Source organism: Moschus berezovskii, chromosome 4 (genome assembly GCF_049115385.1).
Source record: "Moschus berezovskii isolate FMDL1 chromosome 4, NW_MosBer_1.0, whole genome shotgun sequence".
NCBI classification, from domain to species: Eukaryota; Metazoa; Chordata; class Mammalia; order Artiodactyla; family Moschidae; genus Moschus; species Moschus berezovskii.
In genome coordinates, this window is record NC_142463.1 from 103,797,438 (window position 1) to 103,816,973 (window position 19,536).

At 47.7% G+C, this 19,536-nt stretch overlaps 2 protein-coding genes across 5 annotated transcripts; both read right to left on the reverse strand.

Moving 5' to 3' along the window:
• Positions 1-5,390: 5,390 nt before the first annotated feature.
• On the reverse strand, positions 5,391-9,106 carry SF3B4 (splicing factor 3b subunit 4). The gene is made up of 6 exons (XM_055403398.2): positions 8,993-9,106; positions 8,415-8,543; positions 7,644-8,186; positions 7,120-7,326; positions 5,997-6,170; positions 5,391-5,798 (listed from the first exon to the last, which is right to left on the reverse strand). Exons 1-6 carry the CDS (start codon positions 9,024-9,026, stop codon positions 5,611-5,613), a joined length of 1,275 nt encoding a protein of 424 aa, XP_055259373.1. The 5' UTR covers positions 9,027-9,106; the 3' UTR covers positions 5,391-5,610.
• A 755-nt stretch (positions 9,107-9,861) lies between these two features.
• MTMR11 (myotubularin related protein 11) lies at positions 9,862-19,421 on the reverse strand. 4 transcript variants are annotated; one of them, XM_088835715.1, is made up of 18 exons: positions 18,400-19,421; positions 17,954-18,044; positions 16,890-17,011; positions 16,603-16,663; positions 16,292-16,434; positions 15,755-15,833; positions 15,493-15,628; positions 15,154-15,241; positions 14,908-14,996; positions 14,698-14,822; positions 14,188-14,254; positions 13,885-13,955; positions 13,198-13,364; positions 12,766-12,939; positions 11,872-12,054; positions 11,113-11,406; positions 10,659-10,847; positions 9,862-10,444 (listed from the first exon to the last, which is right to left on the reverse strand). In XM_088835715.1, the coding sequence occupies exons 1-17, from the start codon at positions 18,463-18,465 to the stop codon at positions 10,701-10,703; spliced, it is 2,103 nt and encodes a 700-aa protein (XP_088691841.1). In that variant the 5' UTR covers positions 18,466-19,421; the 3' UTR covers positions 9,862-10,444; positions 10,659-10,700. The 4 variants fall into 4 exon arrangements, with proteins under 4 accessions (XP_088691841.1, XP_055259272.2, XP_088691842.1 ...); XM_055403297.2 differs by having other exon boundaries at positions 9,864-10,847; XM_088835716.1 differs by lacking the exon at positions 17,954-18,044 and having other exon boundaries at positions 9,865-10,847.
• Between the last annotated feature and the right edge of the window lie 115 nt (positions 19,422-19,536).

The window sequence follows — 19,536 nt, forward strand, 5'->3', positions numbered from 1 at the left end:
GTCCAACTCTCACATCCAAACATGACCACTGGAAAAACCATAGCTTTGACTAGACGGAACTTGTTGGCAAAGTAATGTCTCTGCTTTTTAATATGCTATCTAGGTTGGTCATAACTCTCCTTCCAAGGAGTAAGCGTTTTTTAATTTCATGGCTGCAATCACCATCTGCAGTGATTTTGGAGCCCAGAAAAATAAAGTCAGCCACTGTTTCCCCATCTATTTGCCATGAAGTGATGGGGCCGGATGCTATGATCTTAGTTTTCTGAATGTTGAGCTTTAAGCCAACTTTTTCACTCTCCTCTTTCACCTTCATCAAGAGGCTCTTTTGTTCTTCTTTACTTTCTGCCATAAGGGTGGTGTCATCCGGGTATCTGAGGTTATTGATATTTCTCCTGGCAATCTTGATTCTAGCTTGTGCTTCTTCCAGCCCAGCATTTCTCATGATGTATTCTGCATGTAAGTTAAATAAGCAGGGTGACAATATACAGCCTTGACGTACTCCTTTTCCTATTTGGAACCAGTCTGTTGTTCCATGTCCAGTTCTAACTATTGCTTCCTGACCTGCGTACAGACAGATCTTATTTCAATTACTACATCTACCACTTCTTAGCATGTGACTTTGGTCAAGGAACTTAATGTTAGCTTCCTCATCTTAAAATTGGCGTAAAAGCAAAATCTAAAATCGTAAAAGTAAAATCTACCTAAGGCATTGTTTTAAGGATTAATTGAGATAATGCATATAAAACAGTTCAGTACCTGGCATATAGGAAGAGTTCAGTAAATGTTAGCTATTATTATTCTTACAGTTGGAACTTCCCTAATGGCTCAGTCAGTAAAGAATCCGCCTGCAATGCTGGAGACTAGGGCTCAATCCCTGGATGAGGAAGATCCCCTGGAGAAGGAAATGGTAACCCACTTCAGTATTCCTGCTTGGGGAATCCCATGGAAATCCCATGGAAGGCTACAGTCCATGGGAACACAAGAGTTCATGACTTAACAACTAAACCACCACCACCATTTTTACAATTATTATATATATTAGGCACCTTTCAACATTCTGGGAGATACAGTTTAATAGAATGAAAATCATTAAGGATTCTTAAGGAATTCAGTTTAGTGTAGGGATACTTAGATTGGAATCCATGAAACTTCTGGAATTTTTACTTCAGGATATTGGGTAAATATGCATGCATGCATTTTTTTCTTGGTTAGGGTCCATAGTTTTTGTCATATACTCAAAGGACTGTCCCATGGCCTACAAACATTAAAGACCCATGGTCTAGAGCCTGCATTGTCAATGGGAGTAATATTGCTCCCCTCCCAAGAAGTAAAAAATTGGTACAGGGATGAGAATCTTAGATGTTACAATGTTTATGTCCTTCCAAAGGGCCATAGTACATATACAGATACAACAGCATATCGGTGATATTAAAATTTCATGCATGGGGGAGGGCAATTACAAAAAATATCAGAGGGTGCACAATAACTAAAAAACAAACAGATGTGCGGACTGAAGTAGCAAGGCGTACTCTGTTCAGAGAATTGCTGAGCACTAGAGTCTGCAAGAACCAGAGGGTGGAGACATAAAGGAGAGTTTAGGGGAGTCAAACTTAATAACTAGAGGAGGCACTCGGGAATCATTGAATGAATAAAAGCTCAGAGACTCTGAGAATAAATGCCTGAGAAAACAGTGGTTTGAATAAAGATAGTAGGGAACTCAGCAAAGGCACTAATTTACTCGATGACAGTGTGAATTCATCAACATGATATCAGAAAACAGCCAAAAATGCCTCATAGGAGGAGTTCCCTAGTGGCGTGGTGGTTAGGATTCCAGGCTTTCCCTGCCGCAGCCCAGGTTCAATCTCCAATCGAGGAAGTGAGATCTCAGACGAATCCATTCATTTGATAGATAACCTGAAGGCAGAAAGCACACAGAGACTGAGACAAAGCTTCCCAACACCTGGGGATGCTCCAGTGTTGGCCTCTGGCGTGTGGGGCCAGGAACCAGCTTCTGGCTACGCCAGGTTCCAAGCGTTTCTGGGACCTCAGTTTATGACCACATATAGCAGAACTCTGCTTGAAATTAAGGTGGTCAGTTCGTCCCCTTGTGACTCGGAAGCCTGGTATCCAGTCATGATGTGAAATACCATGTCTAATCTTCCCCCAAGTTTTTAGTTTGGCCAATGCAAGTGCTGCATGCAGGCTCTTAGTTCCGCAAGCAGGGATGGAACCTGTACACGCTGCAGTGGAAGCAGTCTTAACCGCTGGATCGCCAGAGAAGTCCTCCCCCCAAGCTTTTGGCATATGTGATCAGACACCCACTAGATGACTCAACCTGCACACCTCCCAACACACTACGAAGTCAACATACCCAAAAGTGTGCTTATCATTTTTATCCTGCTTCCCCAAGTTCTTCCTGCTGCATACTCTCACCTTTGATTCCACTCTTCCCTTCATTCATTGTACCCAATCTAATACCAAGTCCTAACTTGCCTTTTAAATATCTCCCCACTGGAGGCTTCCCAGTGGTAAAGTGACAGAGTCCACCTGCCAATGCAGCAGACACAGGAGATGCTGGTTCGATCCCTGGGTCAGGGAGTTCCCCTAGAGGAGGAAATGACAACCCACTCCAGTATTCTTGCCTGGGAAATCCCATGGACAGAGGAACCTGGCGGGCTACAGTCCATGGGGTCGCCGAGTCGGACACAACTGAGCATGCACACACACACTCTCACCTGAATTGTTGCCAGATGCATATCTTAAGTCTTCATCTCCCCCAAATCTATCCTCTTCAGTGCAACTATGGTTCTAAAAGACCAAATCTGTCATCACCTCGCTTAAATCCCCTGTGGCTTCCCATCATGGATAGCAGCTTCCCAGCCAGTGTGTCTTGACAATGACGTTAATTCCCTCAGCATTTTGGACTGCTAGTGGAAACAGTGGCAGACTTTATCTTTTGGGGCTCCAAAATCACTGTGGATGCTGATTGCAGCCATGAAATTAAAAGACGCTTACTCCTTGGAAGGAAAGTTATGACCAACCTAGATAGCATATTAAAAAGCAGAGACATTACTTTGCCAACCAAGGTCTATGTAGTCAAGGCTATGGTTTTTCCAGTGGTCATGTATGGATGTGAGAGTTGGACTGTGAAGAAGGCTGATCGCCGAAGAACTGATGCTTTTGAACTGTGGTGTTGGAGAAGACTCTTGAGAGTCCCTTGGACTGCAAGGAGATCCAACCAGTCCATTCTAAAGGAGATCAGTCCGGGGTGATCATTCGAAGGACTGATGTTGAAGCTAAAGCTCCAATACTTTGGCCACCTCATGCGAAGAGTTGACTCATTGGAAAAGACTCTGATGCTGGGAGGGATTGGGGGCAGGAGGAGAAGGGGACGACAGAGAATGAGATGGCTGGATGGCATCACCAACTTGATGGAGGTGAGTTTGAGTGAACTCCGGGAGTTGGTGATGGACAGGGAGGCCTGGCGTGCTGATTCATGGCGTCGCAGAGTCGGACACAACTGAGCGACTGAACTGAACTGAGGCAGAGCCTGGGATAGCTAGAATTCTTAAGCCAATAGTCTAAAGCCTGAAGCATCCTATCTGTGTGCTGTTTGAAATGGTTCTCTGTGCCACAATGTGGAAGGGCTGAGAACTAATCTCTGGGCACTCCCTGACTGGTTCTGACCTCATCCTGCCTCCAGCACTGAACAGCTTTTAGCACATTATATACTATGCTCCTTATCGGTCTCTTACTTCTGCTCAGAAGCATCCCACAGATCTGGAATGAGGTTCCCTTCATCTTTGTCTGAGACGCTTCTAACCTTCAAGATCATTCTACTATCATTTTCCCAGGAAGTTTTCTTGGACTTTCAGGCCAGGTTGGATACCCTTCCTTACACTCTCAAAATATTTTGTTTTATAATAATCTCATGTATCAGTCTACTGCCTTGGTGGCTCAGACGGTAGAGACTGCCTGCAATGTGGGAGACCCAGGTTTGATCCCTGGATTGGGAAGATGCCCTGAAGAAGGAAATGGCAACCCACTCCAGTGTTCTTGCCTGGAGAATTCCATGGTCAGAGAAGCCTTGTGGGCTATGGTTCATGGGGACAGAGAGTCAGACCCAACTGAGCGACTAACACTTTCACACCCCCCTGGTAATGATCAAACAGCAGAACTGCCCTGCTCATCTTTTAATCTTCAGCGGCCACCAGCAGAGCCCTTGTGTGTACTACATTACCTCAATGAGAATGATGCAAAAGAACAAGAGGGCCAGGCTTACCCTTTCTTGCTTAGAGTTTAAGAAAGTTCGTGGTTACATAAGCCAAAAAGAGCTTTGGAGAAGAGGATGATATAACAGGATTACATGTGGCAAAGGAAAGACTAGGCCACTGGATTTGATCTAGTTACTTAAAGTCTGAGCACAGATTTAAATATGATGGAAATCAGGTTTGGAAGGACTGAGGAGAAAAGAAATAGGAATAAGACACAAATCCCTTACCCAAGATATTTGGCAGTATAAAGAACAAAAGTAAATGAAGGATTACTGAGTTCCTACAGTCCCATTGCAATTGTTTTGCTACCATTTAAGATACACCATTCCACAATAACACAGTATGCTTGAGAAATTGTTTCCCTCCATATCCCTTCCCTTCCCCCAGTGGGTATCAATTTCCATTAGCTTATGGTTTATCCTTCCTTTCTCTGGCAGTGTAGTATGTGGGATCTTAGCTCCCCGACTAGGGATTGGATCTGTGGCCCCTGCAGTAGAAGCACAGTCTTAACCTCTGGAGCTCCAGGGAAGCCCTATCCTTCCATTTTTAAAATAGAAACAAATGTATAATACACATTATGTGTCACCCTTTAGATAAGAAAGCACATTATACATTCTGTTCCACATGCTACTTTCTTCACTTAATATAGCCTCGTGATCTCTTCAACCAGTGTGTAGAGTCTCCCTCACTCCTTTTTACTGCTGCTTAGTATTCTATTGTATAGATTTACCAGTTTATTCAACCAGCCTCTTACTGACTGCTATGAGAGTTGTTTCCAATCTGTTACTACAAATAGTACTGCAATGAATAGCTTTGTGCATGTTACTTCCTATTTTTGCCATCTTATTTCCAAGAACTTTACTTCTGTTCTCACTTAATACTCACAATAACTCTATGTCATAGATACTGGGTCTTCATCTTACGTATAACTCTGATGTAATGAATCAACTGCTGCAGTACACAGCAGTCCAGCATTTGCAATAGCACATTGGAGAGTAAGTCTTTAAAACTTGGAATAAATACCCTCACTCCTACCTTACCCTTCTTCTCCCAATATATTGACATCTCTTCTCAGAGAAAAAGAAGTTATTCTGTCAAGTTAAGCACCACAAACAATAAACAAGGAGTTTAGTTTAATTTTCTCTGGGTATTTGTAAAACACTTAGGGCCAACATAGGAAAAATAAAATAAAGCCTCCTGTGAAAAAATTACACTTACAAAAGAAAGGCCTGAGAGGGATTAGCGCCTTAGCCCCTCGGAGCTATAGCAACTCTGACTGGTCCAAGGAAGTGAATAGATATTGGGAGGCTAGGACAGGAGGAAAAACAATGAGAAATCACTGAGGGAGAGGGCCTCGAAGTGGGCCTCGAGGGGGAACTGGAGGTCGGGGAGTGGGTCTGGGTGGAGGGAGGGGCCCCCGCTGGTAGCCGTAGGGTGGAGGTCGTGGAGGGCCAGTGTATCCATGAGGAGGCATCAGTGGAGGAGGTCCACGCATACCATGCGGAGGCATAGGACCCGGGTGACCTACAGGTAAAAAAGGAAAACTTAGTAAAAACAAGGAATAGGAGACAGTTCATATTGGGACAATGTGGGAGAGGATACACATGGAGACAGTGGAAAGAAATAAGAAAAAGAAAAGAAACTGCAGGGGATAAGAGGTGTGACAAAAGAAGCTACAAGAACAACACATGAGGATGAGGGCGGTGGCTAAAGACTACTCACCCATGGGAGAGCCAAACGGAGGCCCTCGGGGGGGCATGCCCATTGGAGGAGGTCCAGGATGAGGCATTCCAGGTGGTGGTCGGGGTGGTGGCTGCCCCCCAGAGCCAGGGGGCCCAGCGTGGGGGTGCCCTAAGCCATGAGGGCCATGGTGGGCCAGCTGCATCTGAGACATCCCTATGAGAACAAAACAAGACACAATGAGAAAGGAGACAAAAAGAGTTAGACAGGAGGACAAAGAAAACAAAACAGAGAAGAAAATGACATCAGATAGAATACAGAAAGTAAAGCTGGTAAAAAGTGCCCTTATCCTCGACTCCATCCCAAGAGAATAAATCAACCAACTACCCAACAGCTCCCCAGGCCCTGAAGCCCATTCGCTCCTTCCACGATTTAGGCACTGTAACAGTGCTGCAGAATGGCGTGATGATTCTACTGAATGGAATCTGGGAAGATAACAGAGACACTGTCACAGCAAAGATCTAACTCTAAAGGATGAACAGGAATTTTTCAGGTGGACAACAGAGTGGAAAAAGAACATTCCAGGCAGAAAAAATCAGCAGGTGCAAAGCATGGATGTGATCAACAGCACAGTATGGTAAAGGAAAACCAGCAGAACAGCTTGCAGTCATGGGAGTAACGGGCAGGAGCCGGATCGGGCAAAGCCTAGAATGCTATGACAGCGAGTTTGGGTTTCACTCCGTAAGTAAAAGGAGCAACAGAAGAATTTTGAGCAAAGGTGTGTGAATATCTGTATTTAAGAAAAATTACTGAGATAGTCAATCAAAGTAGAGATAATCAAAGTGTCAGTTAGGGTATTACTAAATTAGGTGTGAGATAATGAGGATAGGAGAGACTGAGCTTCCCAGGTGGCGCTAGTTAAAGAACCCACCTACCAATGCAGAAGAGCCTGTTGTTCTCTTTGGTAAAATTTAAACAAGAAATGAAGACAGCATGATGGTTCTTACAATAAACAGTATCTTGTGTTTATTTTCATAAAAGAATGTCTGAAAGGAGAGCTTGGGCACTATCTATTATTGTTAAAGGACAAAGAACAGCAGTCTTACATTCTGACAAAACTCCTCTACCAAGCTCATCCCTCTCCTTCCCAGCAAAGAACACCCACCTGGATGGGGCATCCCACCCGGTGGGAATGGGTGAGGATGTGAGTGTCCGTGTCCAGGATGTCCAGCCCCTGGGGTTCCCGCTGATGGGGGGCCATGTCCTCCAGCCCCAGGAGGCATAGGTGGTGGAGGCATGGCTGGGGGTATCCCAGGAGGAAGAGCTCCAGGAGGTGGTACTGGAGGTGGGAAGGAGCCAGGAGGAGGCATGCCTACAGAGAAAATAGAAAAACAGTTAATGATGGTGAGCAGAGAGTGCCTTTAGAGAGCCTGTTCCACTCTGGCCTCTCCAGGTAGAATGAGCTCCTTTCCCCTCCTCCCAGTTCTCAAAAGTCAGAAGTAACATTAAATGATTCGAACAACAACCTTCTGGAGAAACTCAACAACTTTCTTCCCACCACAATCATCATCCCTCAACCCCTTTCTCATCACTAATGATTCAATGACCCCTCCTTGCCAGGTTCTTTTTCCTTCTTCCCAGCCCCATCCTTCCCAACCCAAGACAAACATTTTTTATCAAAAGCTTTACCTGGTGGAGGAAGCCCAGATCCCAATGATGATACCACAGGATTGGGAGCAGATGGTGGAGGGGGAGCATCTGCAAACAGCTGATGAGGACGGTCAGCCTGGGAGAGTGGGTTCTGTGCTGCCAGAAGTCTTTCAGCGGCTGAGCCATGGCGCTCACCCTTGGAGTCCTTCTTGAATGCGTAGGACACAGTGATTGGGCGGTTACAGAGGTACTGCCCATTCATGGCCTCAATCGCTGCATCCGAAGCATCAAATGAAGCAAAATTAATAAAGGCATAACCTTTGGAGTTGCCTGTGTCAGGGTCCCGCATAATCTTGGGGGTTTGTAAGATGACCCCAAAGGCGCTAAAAGTATCATAAAGCAACTTCTCATCAATCTCTGGGTCCAGGTTCCCAATAAAAATGTTGGCCCCCACATCCAGATTTTTGTTGTGAGCTGATGCCTTGTTCACCCGTATTGGCTTCCCATAGAGTTTGATCATGTTCATGATCTTAATGGCATAGTCAGCATCTTCCTCACTCAAGAATTCCACAAAGCCATAGCCTGGGGAAGTGGAAAAGAAGAGGTTAGCAACTGAAGTGATTAAAACCGAGTTTATAAATCATTTGCCTTCTAAAACACAAAGGATAAGAAATAATAATTCCAACTTCAATTAAGAATGGTTCCAGAAACAAAGTCTTTAGTCTGCTCTTTCCAAAACAATACCACTGGGGACCTCCAGGAGCAGCCTGTCCCCTCCATACATAACTGCACTTTTTGCCGTGTACTCACCTTGGTGCTGACCAGTGACTCTATCTTTTGGCATGTGCGTGTTCACTACTGGCCCTGCCTGGAGAAACAGTTCCCACAGCAGTGGTTCGCTAACCTTCTCATCGAGGCCCCCCACGTACACAGTGGCATCTGGAAAACAGGATTAGGAGGTGAGGGCAGAGATGAGGGGAAATAGGGAGATAACGGGAATATGAAGATGGAACCCAGGCGGGGGAAGTGGGGGTGGAGATGGGGTAGACAAGCAAAGAATAAGAAAAAAAAAGACGTTAGATTAAGCTTTTAGAAGCTCCTCCTTTCCAGAAAATAGACAATCTTAAATCTAATTTAGAGTTACGGTGCAAGTTCACTCTGTAACTTTTTTTTTTTTTTTTTTGAGTGGGAAGGCAGCAGAAGATTGGACACAGCATCACAACTACAGGCCTCAAGCCTGTCCATCCCGTCCCCATAAGGCATCGGGAGCAGTCTCGCGCCCTTCGGAAACGTAAAATCTCCCGCCCCGGCGGAAACATTGCTGGGCCCAGTCGAGATCCCCCAAACTCCCAGAGTCCATTCTGGGTTTGTTCCCCCGCCCCAGTCACCCTGGTTCCGCTCGGAGATCGGCCCGGCCGCCATGGCTAAAGCGCTCCCGCCGTCTCCAGGCAGCGATCCCGCCCCCTGACCTCAGTCACTACTTCCACTTCCGAGGCGAAGGCTGACGTGAGGTGGTGGGCGGGGCCGAGGCAGGGGAGGGGCCGGAAGCGGCCTCGGCCATCTTAGGAGACGCTGAGACTGGAAGCGGCGGAGGCGGTGGTTTGCTCCAGGCCACAATCCTGTGCAGGAGTGCTACTGTGATCGGACAGGGCGGGGAACGTGAAAAAGAAACGTTCTGTCTCTTTTAAGGCAGAGTTAGAAGTTAAAGGGTCACATTGCTCCCGAAAATGTCACTTCAGAAGCTGGAAGAACAAAACGTCTTCATGTGTTTTGTAGCCTATTTTTCCCCTTTGAAGGGTGTGCAGAGGAACCCCTCAATGCAAGGCGTGGGGACAACCGTCCATTTCAACCCGCAGTCCTTGAACAGATGCAGCCTCACAGCCCAGGCCTGGGCTTGAGGTATTTCCTTTTTCCTCAGGGAGGGAATTGTAGAATGTCTGAGCTCGCCTAGTCACTGCATAGAGGCTGCGGGGATCCTGAGGCTCGGAGGTGGAGTGGTACCGAAGCTTACAGGGGGTTGATGCTGAAGAGCCGAGGCCGAGACCTCGACCTCCAGAGCACACCCTGAACCCCAGCAACATCTGTATGTGCTTTTGCCCCGTCTGCACGGAAGTTCAGTTCAGTCGCTTAGTCGTGTCCGACTCTCTGCGACCCCATGAATCACAGCACAGGCCTCCCTGTCCATCACCAACTCGCGGAGTTCACTCAAACTCGTGTCTATCGAGTCGGTGATGCCATCCAGCCATCTCAATTCTCTCTCGTCCCCTTCTCCTCCTGCCCCCAATCCCTCCCGGCATCAGAGTCTTTTCCAGTGAGTCAACTCTTCGCATGAGGTGGCCAAAGTATTGGAGTTTAGCATCAGTCCTTACAATGAACACCCAGGACTGATCTCCTTTAGAATGGACGGAAGAGAGGACCTTAAATTGTGAATCCTGTAGCGCCTCACGCAACCCAGCCCCTTATTTCCTTTGCAATAATATGGTCGGTACCGTCCCTTCGTGGGTCACATTCCTTTCCCTCCTCTCCCACTACTCCCTTACCAAGGTTCCTTTAATCAGACACAAACAATGCCAGCGGCGTGTATAAATATTGTGCTTTAATGAACGCCTTAAATAGAAATGTCACAACGAATATATATAATTGGAAGAGATAGGGTGTCCCGTGTATATTCATACCCACAGAAAACTATAAGGGAAGAAATTGGAATTAAAGAAGCACCAAGAGGAGGTTGAGAAGGAGGTCTGTAGGCCATCTTGTTGGCGCTGATAAACAGTATATCTGATTATCACAATTTACCAGCGCGATATCCAAAATTTCCATCCCAAAGGCATGGAATTGCCCTGAAAAAAAGAGGCAGTCGTTCTGGATTGTTTTTGTTTCTTAATTCTTCAAATGACAAGAAACTATTTAAACCAAACAAGGCAGGGTAAGAGTTGGATAAGGTTAGCACCAATCATCTGCAATAGAAACTCAGATCAGTGATCTTGTTTATGAAAGCTGAGGCAGCAAGACCAGATAAGAAAAACCTAAGGATTAGACAAAACTCTCCCTCACCTCAGACCACCCTCTGCCCTGCCTGTGAGAAAGCCAGCAATTTCAGCGCGACTGGGAGAGAATGGTATTTGGGTTTTTTTCCTTGCAGTGATCCTCGGGAGATATTCGTGGTGTCCATTTCCTTAATAACTCCTGGAGATGGGATAGCTCCTCCTGGAGACCAGAGATTGTGGGAGCTGAGAGGCCCATCTGGGAAGAGGGTGAAGAGAGAACCTTTAATTCGCTTAGTTCCCTTTCCGCCTCCAACTCTGCCCTAGGTTCCACTTGATATAAGCCAGAAGCAGTTTCCCACACCCAAATCTATCCACTTTGATACCAAGAGGAATGGTATCTCACTTCCCAGTCCCCCAAACCCTTGCCCTTCTGCCTCCTGGAAACATCTGGATTCTCCTAGAACATCTGGTTCAACAGTCAGAACCCTCTCCCACTCCCAATTTTTGTCTTCCCTTCTCACCTGGACCTCAGGCCTTCCCCTCAGGTAGCAGCGTCTCCAGAGCCTGATCTGGGGTCCCAGACATCCAGGCAGCAGCAGTCCCGGGGGTAAAGGGCAAGCTCCCCAGTGTGAGGGGAGCCCCCACTCCTGATCAGCCAGGCTTTCAGAAGAGATAGTAGGTCGAGGGAGCCAACGAGAAGAGACTGCCAGCAGGGAGGGACTGTCCCGCCAAGGACAGAGTTGATTCAGGGGTGTCAGGGCCCCTCTAGAGAAGAGCCACATGGAACTGGGGGGCCCAGGAACCATGAAGCTTGGCTAAGGAGGAAAGGGAAATCACTGGCAACCTAGAAACCTGATGACCCCAGTTTCCCCAAACTGGGTCATGAAGGAATGTCCAGCTGTCACCCACTGCACACTGCACCAGTGATCAAACTACAAGCCTCCCCCTGAGAACACTTTATCTGCTCTCCTCATTAGACTTCAAACTAGGCCCCAGGACTGATTAAAGTTGATTTTAGGGAAACATAAAAATGTGTGCATGAGAAGGAAGACTAATAAGGATGCTGCTGCTGCTGCTAAGTCACTTCAGTCGTGTCCGACTCGCGGAGGACAAAAAAAAAGATGCCGTTTGTGATTTCTAGGATTTCTGTCTTCCTGGGGACAGTTAGGACTATAAATGACAACTCACAGAAGGGGAGTGAGGAACTCAGACACTATTACTTCTCATCTAGTCGGATGAGCCTGTGAGAAAAAGGAATTTAGGAACTTCAGATACCTTACCTGCTGTCTAGGGAGCCAGGAATCTGGGCAGTGTTCTGGGTCATAGCCAGGATTACGGAATTGTAGTATTTGTTTATTGCTGTAGCGTAAATTCCAGTCCCAGACAGATAGCTGTGGGTTAATAGAGTTCCCAGCCAGGGGCTGGGAGTACCCAGAAGTATAGACTTGTGTATAGTTGTTGAACTAGATAGAAGAAACGAGGAAGGTTAACCAAAAAATATATGTAATCCTCCCCAGTTTACAGATAAATCATGAAACTCATCTTTTAAGAATCAGATGTAAGGCTTCCCTGGTGATTCAGTGGTAAAGAATCTACCTGCCAGTGCAAGAGGCACAGGTTCGATCCCTGGTCCAGGAAGATCTCATCTACCTTGAAGCAACTAAGCCTGAGCACCACGACTATTGAGCCTTGATTTAGAGCTTGGGAGTCACAATTACTGAGCCCACATGCCACAAATACTGATGCCTGCACACCCTAGAGCCCATGCTCCACAACAAGAGAAGCCACCACAATGAGAACTCCATGCACCACAACTGGAAAATATGCCCCCACTCCCCATTCGCTGCAACTGAAGAAGAGCCCGCTCAGCAATGAGGACCCAGCACAACCACACACAAAGAAAAGAATCAGATGTAGGGTGAAAGTCCAGTCCTGAAAGAAAGCACCAACCTCCTCCCCCTTTCCCACCCACAGACCACTTATATTAAAGAGTAAACTTCAGAGAGATGTTCTTCTGTTGGCCATACTGAACAGCTCATGGGATCCTAGTTCCCCGACCAATAATTGAACCTGGGCCATGGCAGTGAATGCCCAGAATCCTAACCACTAGCCCACCAGGAAACTCCCAGAGAGGCTTAATGGGTAGGGGAAAGCCAAAAATGGAAGTCACTGACCTGTCCACCCTGCTTTCCACGCTCCCAGGGAGTGTCTCTCAAGAATGTAAGGGTGTCAGGAACTCTGACACTGTCATGAAGAGCAAGAAGGAAGAACTCAGAAAATTCAAACTCAGCTGGAAACTGCTGGAGGAGCTGCCAGACGCAATCAAGGAAGAGGAGAAACACTGGGGCCTGAGAAGAGGGAAATTAGGTTGGAAGGGGTTGTGGGAACTTAAATGGGGAAGATGAGTGACATGGGACTGGGGACACTAAGGAGGTCAGGGAGTGGAAATCAGTTGAGGTTGGGGGTTTTGGTCCCTCATCTGGATCTCCTTTCAAGCTCAGCCCAACCTCAGACCTAATTTGGACCTAATTCACCTCCAGTGGATTTTAGTATGTCATTTTCTCACCCCTGTACTTCTTAATAATACCCTCCCCAAACATTCTCACCTCTTCACTGGACCCAGATCCCCCAAGTCGGGTGAGGAAAGGATGTCCAGCTGCCACCCACTCTCGTTGCACTAGTGATTGGAAGCCAAGCAGTGTTCGGGCTTCAGGGGCTGAAAGCAGCTGGACGAGTGAAGAGAGGAGGCCATTGAAATCACGATCACCGCGCTCTGGGTGATAAAGAGGGATAAGGGACAAAGAAAGGCCAAGAAACTAGGGCAGGAGAGAGTGAGAAAAGAAAACATGGCAAGAGGAAGGAAGAGGCACAGAGAGGGGACGTTTTGGGTAGGTAGGATTGAGAGGGCACATAAAAGTGAAGAGAAAACAAAGACCTTGAGTGATTTACTTCATACACTCCACCAAGAGAAATACCCAGCTTCACATGTAGGAAGCAGAATCAAACGCCAAACCAGTTTCCCTCATTTTCCTTCCCCCGCCCCCAATCCCAGTCCCCATCCACTGACGGAAGGAAAGGAACAGAAGGCTGAGAACCCCTCTATTAGGGACCACAAGCTTAGTGGGGAGGCAGAAGTAGCGCTGAAACACGAGTCGTTCCTAGCAAAACAAGAGGAGAAGCCAGCACTGGAAGGGGACAAGGACACTTCCTCGATCTCCCTTCCTGAGCAGAATCCAGTCAGGTGAGTGAAGAAAAAAGGCAAGGAATGGAGTGGGTTGGCCCAAGAAACTCACCTTGAAGTACTACAGAGCGAACCCTGGATGTCACTAAGACTGAGACGTCACTGGCCTTTCGAAGACAAGACCTGGAGGGGTGGGCGAGGAAGAGAAGAGAACAATAGGCCTAGAGGAAGGGAGCGATGGGCGATGGGCCGTGGGGTACTAGGGAGGCAGACTCCCAATTCCTGCCACCCCCCTTCTAAGAAGCAACAAATAACAGTCCTCTTGGGGAACCAAGGAGAGGAGTTAATGGAAGACTGAGGAGTCCAAGTTAACAGAAGTTTTAATTATAAATCATGCCAGAAAAAGATGGAGTACCTGGTGTAGTCCAACCATCGTGTTCCTTCCAGAGCTGACAGCCATTTATCCTCGGCCACAGATGAATCTGAGAGAGTGCAGAGGAGTCAGAAGGGCAAAGAGATCAGGAGAACTGGGGATTCAGGGTCCAGAATTAAGGGGTAATAAGTTGGGTAGTTGTTGCTTATGGGGAAAGGAATAAGTAACTATAAATGGCTACGAGGTTTCTACAATTAGGTTGTGATGGTTGTACAACATTGTAAATACAATGAAATGCACTGAATTGTACATTCAAGATGGGTGAAAGTTGAATTTTATGGTACGTAAATTATATTTCAATAAAGCTGCCTAAAAAAAAAAAATGTTGGGATCAGGAAGACAGGAAATCAGTGGGTCTGTGGGAAATAGGAGTTGAGTGGAAAACGAAGGATTATTGGGCTGAAGGAGTACTCATCCATATCAGGCAAAAGGGTAAACCAGGTTAGGGTCAACAGTCCTAGAGGTGGGGTGAGGGGTCAAAGTTTATCTCACCAGGCAGGCAGAGGGCCCTCAGCCTCAGGTGGGCAAGTTGGACATCTGCAAGGTTAGGCAGCTCATCCATGGTGTCTACCAGGACAACGTCTGAATGCCCAGCCTGAAGCATGGACTCCACTGCTCTGGAGGGAAGGGAATCAGAAAGTAAGGGAAGGTTTCTGCCCCTCACATCTAACCCTTGATTCTGCTTATCAAACCTCCCCTCACCTGATATCCTCCTTGTTGGGGTCACTGGCTGTATAGAAGCCCCCACAACGAAGAAGATCACTGCCCCCAGGGTGATGCCAGGACAGGCGCTTCACATGGATGAGAGAAGGATCACTGAGGGAGAAACTCCTAACCCCACCCTACCCTTGCCCCGACACTGACCTCAGGGATCCCCTCCCTTCACAATGACCCCTAACCTCCCATGACCCTCTAATCCCCCAATATTACCATCATCCCCACACTGACCGGTCCACGGCCCTGATGGAAGTGGCCAAATGCTCTCCTGACCTCACTGTCCAGAGTTCGCTTAGGGACCCAGAAGTAACGAGGGAGGCTGTGAAATTGAGAGTTGTGTCACAGCATGGCCCAGTGACCTCAATACAATGCAAACCTGTTGTTATAAGGAAGTTGCTTAGGAGGGGATCATTCCGAAGGATCTCGGGTTTAGAGATCTAGGAGATAAGGGTGCTAGCTTTATGGATGTCCTTGGAGGCTGGAGTTTGTGGGAAGTCCCAAGTTTTAGAAGATCAGAGCAGCGTGGGAAGACTGATGGGCAGCATGGGCTTGGGCGCACTGGGGCATCACCTGGTGGCTACGTCGAACCTCTCATTGACAGTGCTGACCCTCCAGCCCCTGGCCGCCTGCTTTTTCCGCTCAGTCTCCCAGTCTTCTGTTGTCTCCAAGAGGGGAATAGGTGGTTTTCTGGAGTCAGAACTCTGGCCTAGGGCAGGAGGTCGGCACAAGAGGAGGAGGAAGAAGAACCAGAGACAGCTTAGCTCTTCTGTCTCCAGCCAGCTTCTGCTTTTCAGACTCTACCCTTTCCTTACCCTAAAGCACCCTCACTCACCAGCCTTGCTCAGGGTTATCCCTGCATACTGTTGGGTTGGACTATTCTGAGCTCTGGCTTGGACAATGGCCATGGTCACCTGTGGAAGAAAGAACAGCCCATCCTTTGCCTCAGACTAAAGTAAAAAGGCTCATATGTTGTTTCACCGTCTTGGCCACTAATAGATAAGAAAAGTGAAGACTGTCCCTAACAAAGGGAGCTTCCACTGGTCATGAGAACTGGAGTCAGGAGAACACATTTAGAAACACAAAATGACAGAATGGTAGTACTGGGAGGAAACTTGGAAATAACCTTGTCCAACCCTCCCTGTTTTTCAAAGGAAGACACTCGTCCACAGTTACACTCCTGATAATTGGCAACGCTGGGCTAGAACTTAGGCCTTTACTCTCATCATACTCTCATTTTAGTCTTTCCTAGAGGAGAGAAGCAGAGAGAATGATGAGAGGGATCTTGAGAGATGGGACTATTGGGGATTGCCAGGGAAAGGATCCCAAGATTCTAAGGGGAGGAGGGGTTCTTGGGTTGGAGACCTCTTACCTGAAAGGCCTGAGGCTCTAGTCCTCCAGCCTCAAAACCGACTCTGAGTAGCCGGAAGTCTTGGCCATGAATCAGAATCTCCTCAGGGATAAATTTAAGCAGGGACCCTGGACGGAGGAGCTGGACTCGGGACGGGCCATTCACTGAAGTCAAGAGTTAAAGAGTGGTATAGCCATGGGTCAGGGTCCCTCTAGGAGGAACTCTTCTAGCCCATCCCACTCCATCCGCTGTCTGTCCTCTGAGAATAGAGGAGGGATGAGGAAGGGTTCCAGCACCCACAGTGAGCCCTTTCACCAAACCGCCACACTTACCAGCCTCTAATCGCCCAATGTTGGCCAGGGAAAAATCATACTCACTGCTCAGGGGAGTCTCCTAGAGGAAGCACATGACTGACGCTAAAGACATCTGAAGTCTCGTTCGTTGTCCTACCTTGACAGCCCTAACCTCCCTAGAGATGCTTCCCAACGACAATCCTTGATACTCTTAGAAGACAGCCCTTTAAGCATAACTATCTCACTTCTATAATGTTTGTCTAAATCTTCTAGACTCCCTTTCCACTTGCCACTAGTTGTCCTTTCCACTGCCCTAACCTTCTCACCTGACTCCGCTGCCATCCACAGGGCTGGAAGGTGACCCTCAAGTTGCTGCAGATCAGGGTTCCAGGCATTTCAGGTTCCAGCCCCTTCCTCACCCCCGGGGCCCATGCTAGAATCTGCTCCCCTGCAGGGCGAGAACGGAAGCCAGGTTATGACTGTTCGCAGCGTTGCCCCCACTCATATACACACACTCCTCTCAGACATTCTGTAGCAGAAACTAGTTGAGGCACTCCATTACGTTTGCCCATATGCAGCCCTTATTCTCTCCACTCATTCAACCTACCCATGTTTGTTCTCCCTTTCTTTCTTGCTTAATTGTACTCTGAAAATGATTGCCCTCTGGCTACTTGATGTTTACCCCTCCAAGACAACTTTCCCTAACACTCCTTTCCTCTGGGAGCATTCTTCTTTCCAGAAAGAATGTCACAGGTCGAGGACCTTGAGGACCACCAGAACCTGTTCTCGAATGACCCCAAGCCAGCCCTAGTGATTCCAGTGACTCCAAGAGGAGAAGAATGCAAGGCTACATCAACCCTGATCCTTATCTTCAGTCCCATTTTCCACCCTAAAACTATAAGACCTCTTCCAACTTCCCAGGAAGGGGAAGGGCACAGTCTTGAAAGCGTTAGCTTGCTGTGGCCCCCTTTGCCTGGCAAAGTAATAAAGCTACGCTTTTCTACTCCTTTAAAGCTGTGTCTCCTTTAAAGCTCTTTCTATTCAGCATAGGTGAACAGAGGCCAGTTTTTCGTCATCAGACAGGAGAATCTAAAGAGGAAAGACTAAGATTCCTCCCTAACCCCACAAGAATGAAAGTTTAGGAGGAGAGATTTTAGGCCCTCAAATATTTTTGAATAAGTAAATGAGAGGAGGAGTAACAGGGTAAAGAAGACAGGGGCCATCAAGCTCCTAGCCAGCCCTGGGCAGAGAACAGAGCAAACCTCAGGCAAAAGCACTTTGAGCCAGAAGAGGAATACAGAGGTATCTTTAGTGAGGTTTGAAACAGGGTTTGAGGAGGGTGAAATTTGGAACAGTCTGGAAATCAGAAGTATTGGGAAGGTGTTATTACCTGGGAGGCCTCCAGAGGCCAGGCAGCTGCCCAGCTGACGACTCCTGGGCTCTGGCATCCCAGTCCCCTGGACAGACTTCGGTCCAGAGAGCTGTGAAGGGTGTAGGGTTAATCCCCAAGCTTCTCTGGTCCTGGAGTCTGGGGTTACTTCAGCAGCCACCTTTGGAGGCCTACACTCAGACTCTCAGGAGAAACTGAGATGAGTGGCTGTGGAGAGCTCAGGACAGGCGTTGGCAGATAGTTAAGGGAGGGAGGGGCTGGTTAATGGATAATGAGACAATGAACTTGAGACTGCAAAAAAGACCAAGCACCGTCAACCAGAGAGAGAGAGGTTGATATGAGACATACCCTCCGTCTCCTCTAAATTTTCTTTTCTTTCTCCACATCATCCCCATTCGCACCCTCTAGATGACAAACCCTCCCCCAAGCCCTTTTCCTCTCCTTACCCCCATCTCTGGCTCCTCCTTCTGGGGGGCGATGTTGAAACTCTGGCCCCGGCCCCCCCACCACATTTCTCTGGCTCCATCCGGGGATGGAGCGGTCAAGGGTGGAAAACCTCAAGGATGCTCAAGCCCCTTGGGGAGAGGCTGAATCCTGTAGCTAGCAGGAGGGAAGTCAGGGAGAGGGGCAGGAGGAAGATTCAAGGGAAAGGAGCATTTGAGGTGCAAGGAGCACGATTTGGGGTCTTTTGAAAGGTGTGTCCAGTCCAGCTAGAGAAGGCTCCACGGAAACTTCAGTCGACTCTGGAGAGGGCGGAAGAGATGCCCAGCCCCTTAAAGGAGAAGACACACAATTTTGGAAAAGTGGAGAGAAAGTGGAAGAGCCTTAGAAAGGTGAGGAAAAATTGGGGAACTGAGAAAATAACCACATTCCCTTCTTTACTCCAAACCCAGACCCTTCCTCTTTCTGTTCATGAGCTTTGGAGACTATCTGAGGGAAGCAGTAATGACAAGTAATAAACTGGAATCATTTAGGCCACTTCCCTGGGCTCTCACTGATGGCTTCCCTGGGAAGCTGTTTTTGTCTTCTTTAAGGGGATGTGAGGAATGATTAAAAGTACTTCAGGCCTCCTTGCAACCTCTCCTGACAGTCTGAACTAAAGTGGTTGAGAAGAAATAAATGGAAATTGGCCCTTGGGATTTTTGCCTGGGGAAGCCCAAGAACCGGGGTGGGGGCGAGTGGAAGTGTTTTTGTATATCCTTCTCCAGAGAGCGTGAAACATATCTCATGTGAAGGGTGCAGTGGATTAGTAGGGAGAGAAACTGAAATATCTGCAGGATGCTGACACAGGTACAGGTACATGCAAGTTCTATGCCTGGGGGTGGGAGGCCCAAAGAAAAGATCTTAACACTTAAACACACATACATACACCCACACCCCCACCCCATCCAAACAATTGGAAACTAGAGCCCATTCCAGGTACAGGAGCCCTCCCTCCAGCCCAGACATCAGATCTCCAAATTAATGATTCATGTTAAGGACTTAGAAAGCTGAGGGCTGGAACCCTCTGTTCAGTGCAACAGTCCCATCCCCAACCCTCCCCCTTGAAACCCAAGAAGCAAAGATGGGTAGGGAAGGAACAG

Bases quoted from the DNA above. Each gene is read 5' to 3' on its own strand.
- SF3B4 (XM_055403398.2), bottom strand. From the start codon at position 9,026: ATGGCGGCCGGGCCGATCTCCGAGCGGAACCAGG. The intron at 8,187-8,414 runs GTGAGTACACGG...CCACTTCCCCAG, and splicing joins AGTCACTGGTCAGCACCAAG to GCTATGGCTTTGTGGAATTC. The intron at 7,327-7,643 runs GTAAAGCTTTTG...TTTTCTCTGTAG, and splicing joins ATCTGGGCTTCCTCCACCAG to GCATGCCTCCTCCTGGCTCC.
- MTMR11 (XM_088835715.1), bottom strand. From the start codon at position 18,465: ATGTGGTGGGGGGGCCGGGGCCAGAGTTTCAACATCGCCCCCCAGAAG. The intron at 14,255-14,697 runs GTGAGATAAACT...GCACTCTCTCAG, and splicing joins GAGGGCCCTCTGCCTGCCTG to ATTCATCTGTGGCCGAGGAT. The intron at 12,055-12,765 runs GTCAGTGACTTC...TCTTCTATCTAG, and splicing joins GTGGAAAGCAGGGTGGACAG to TTCAACAACTATACACAAGT.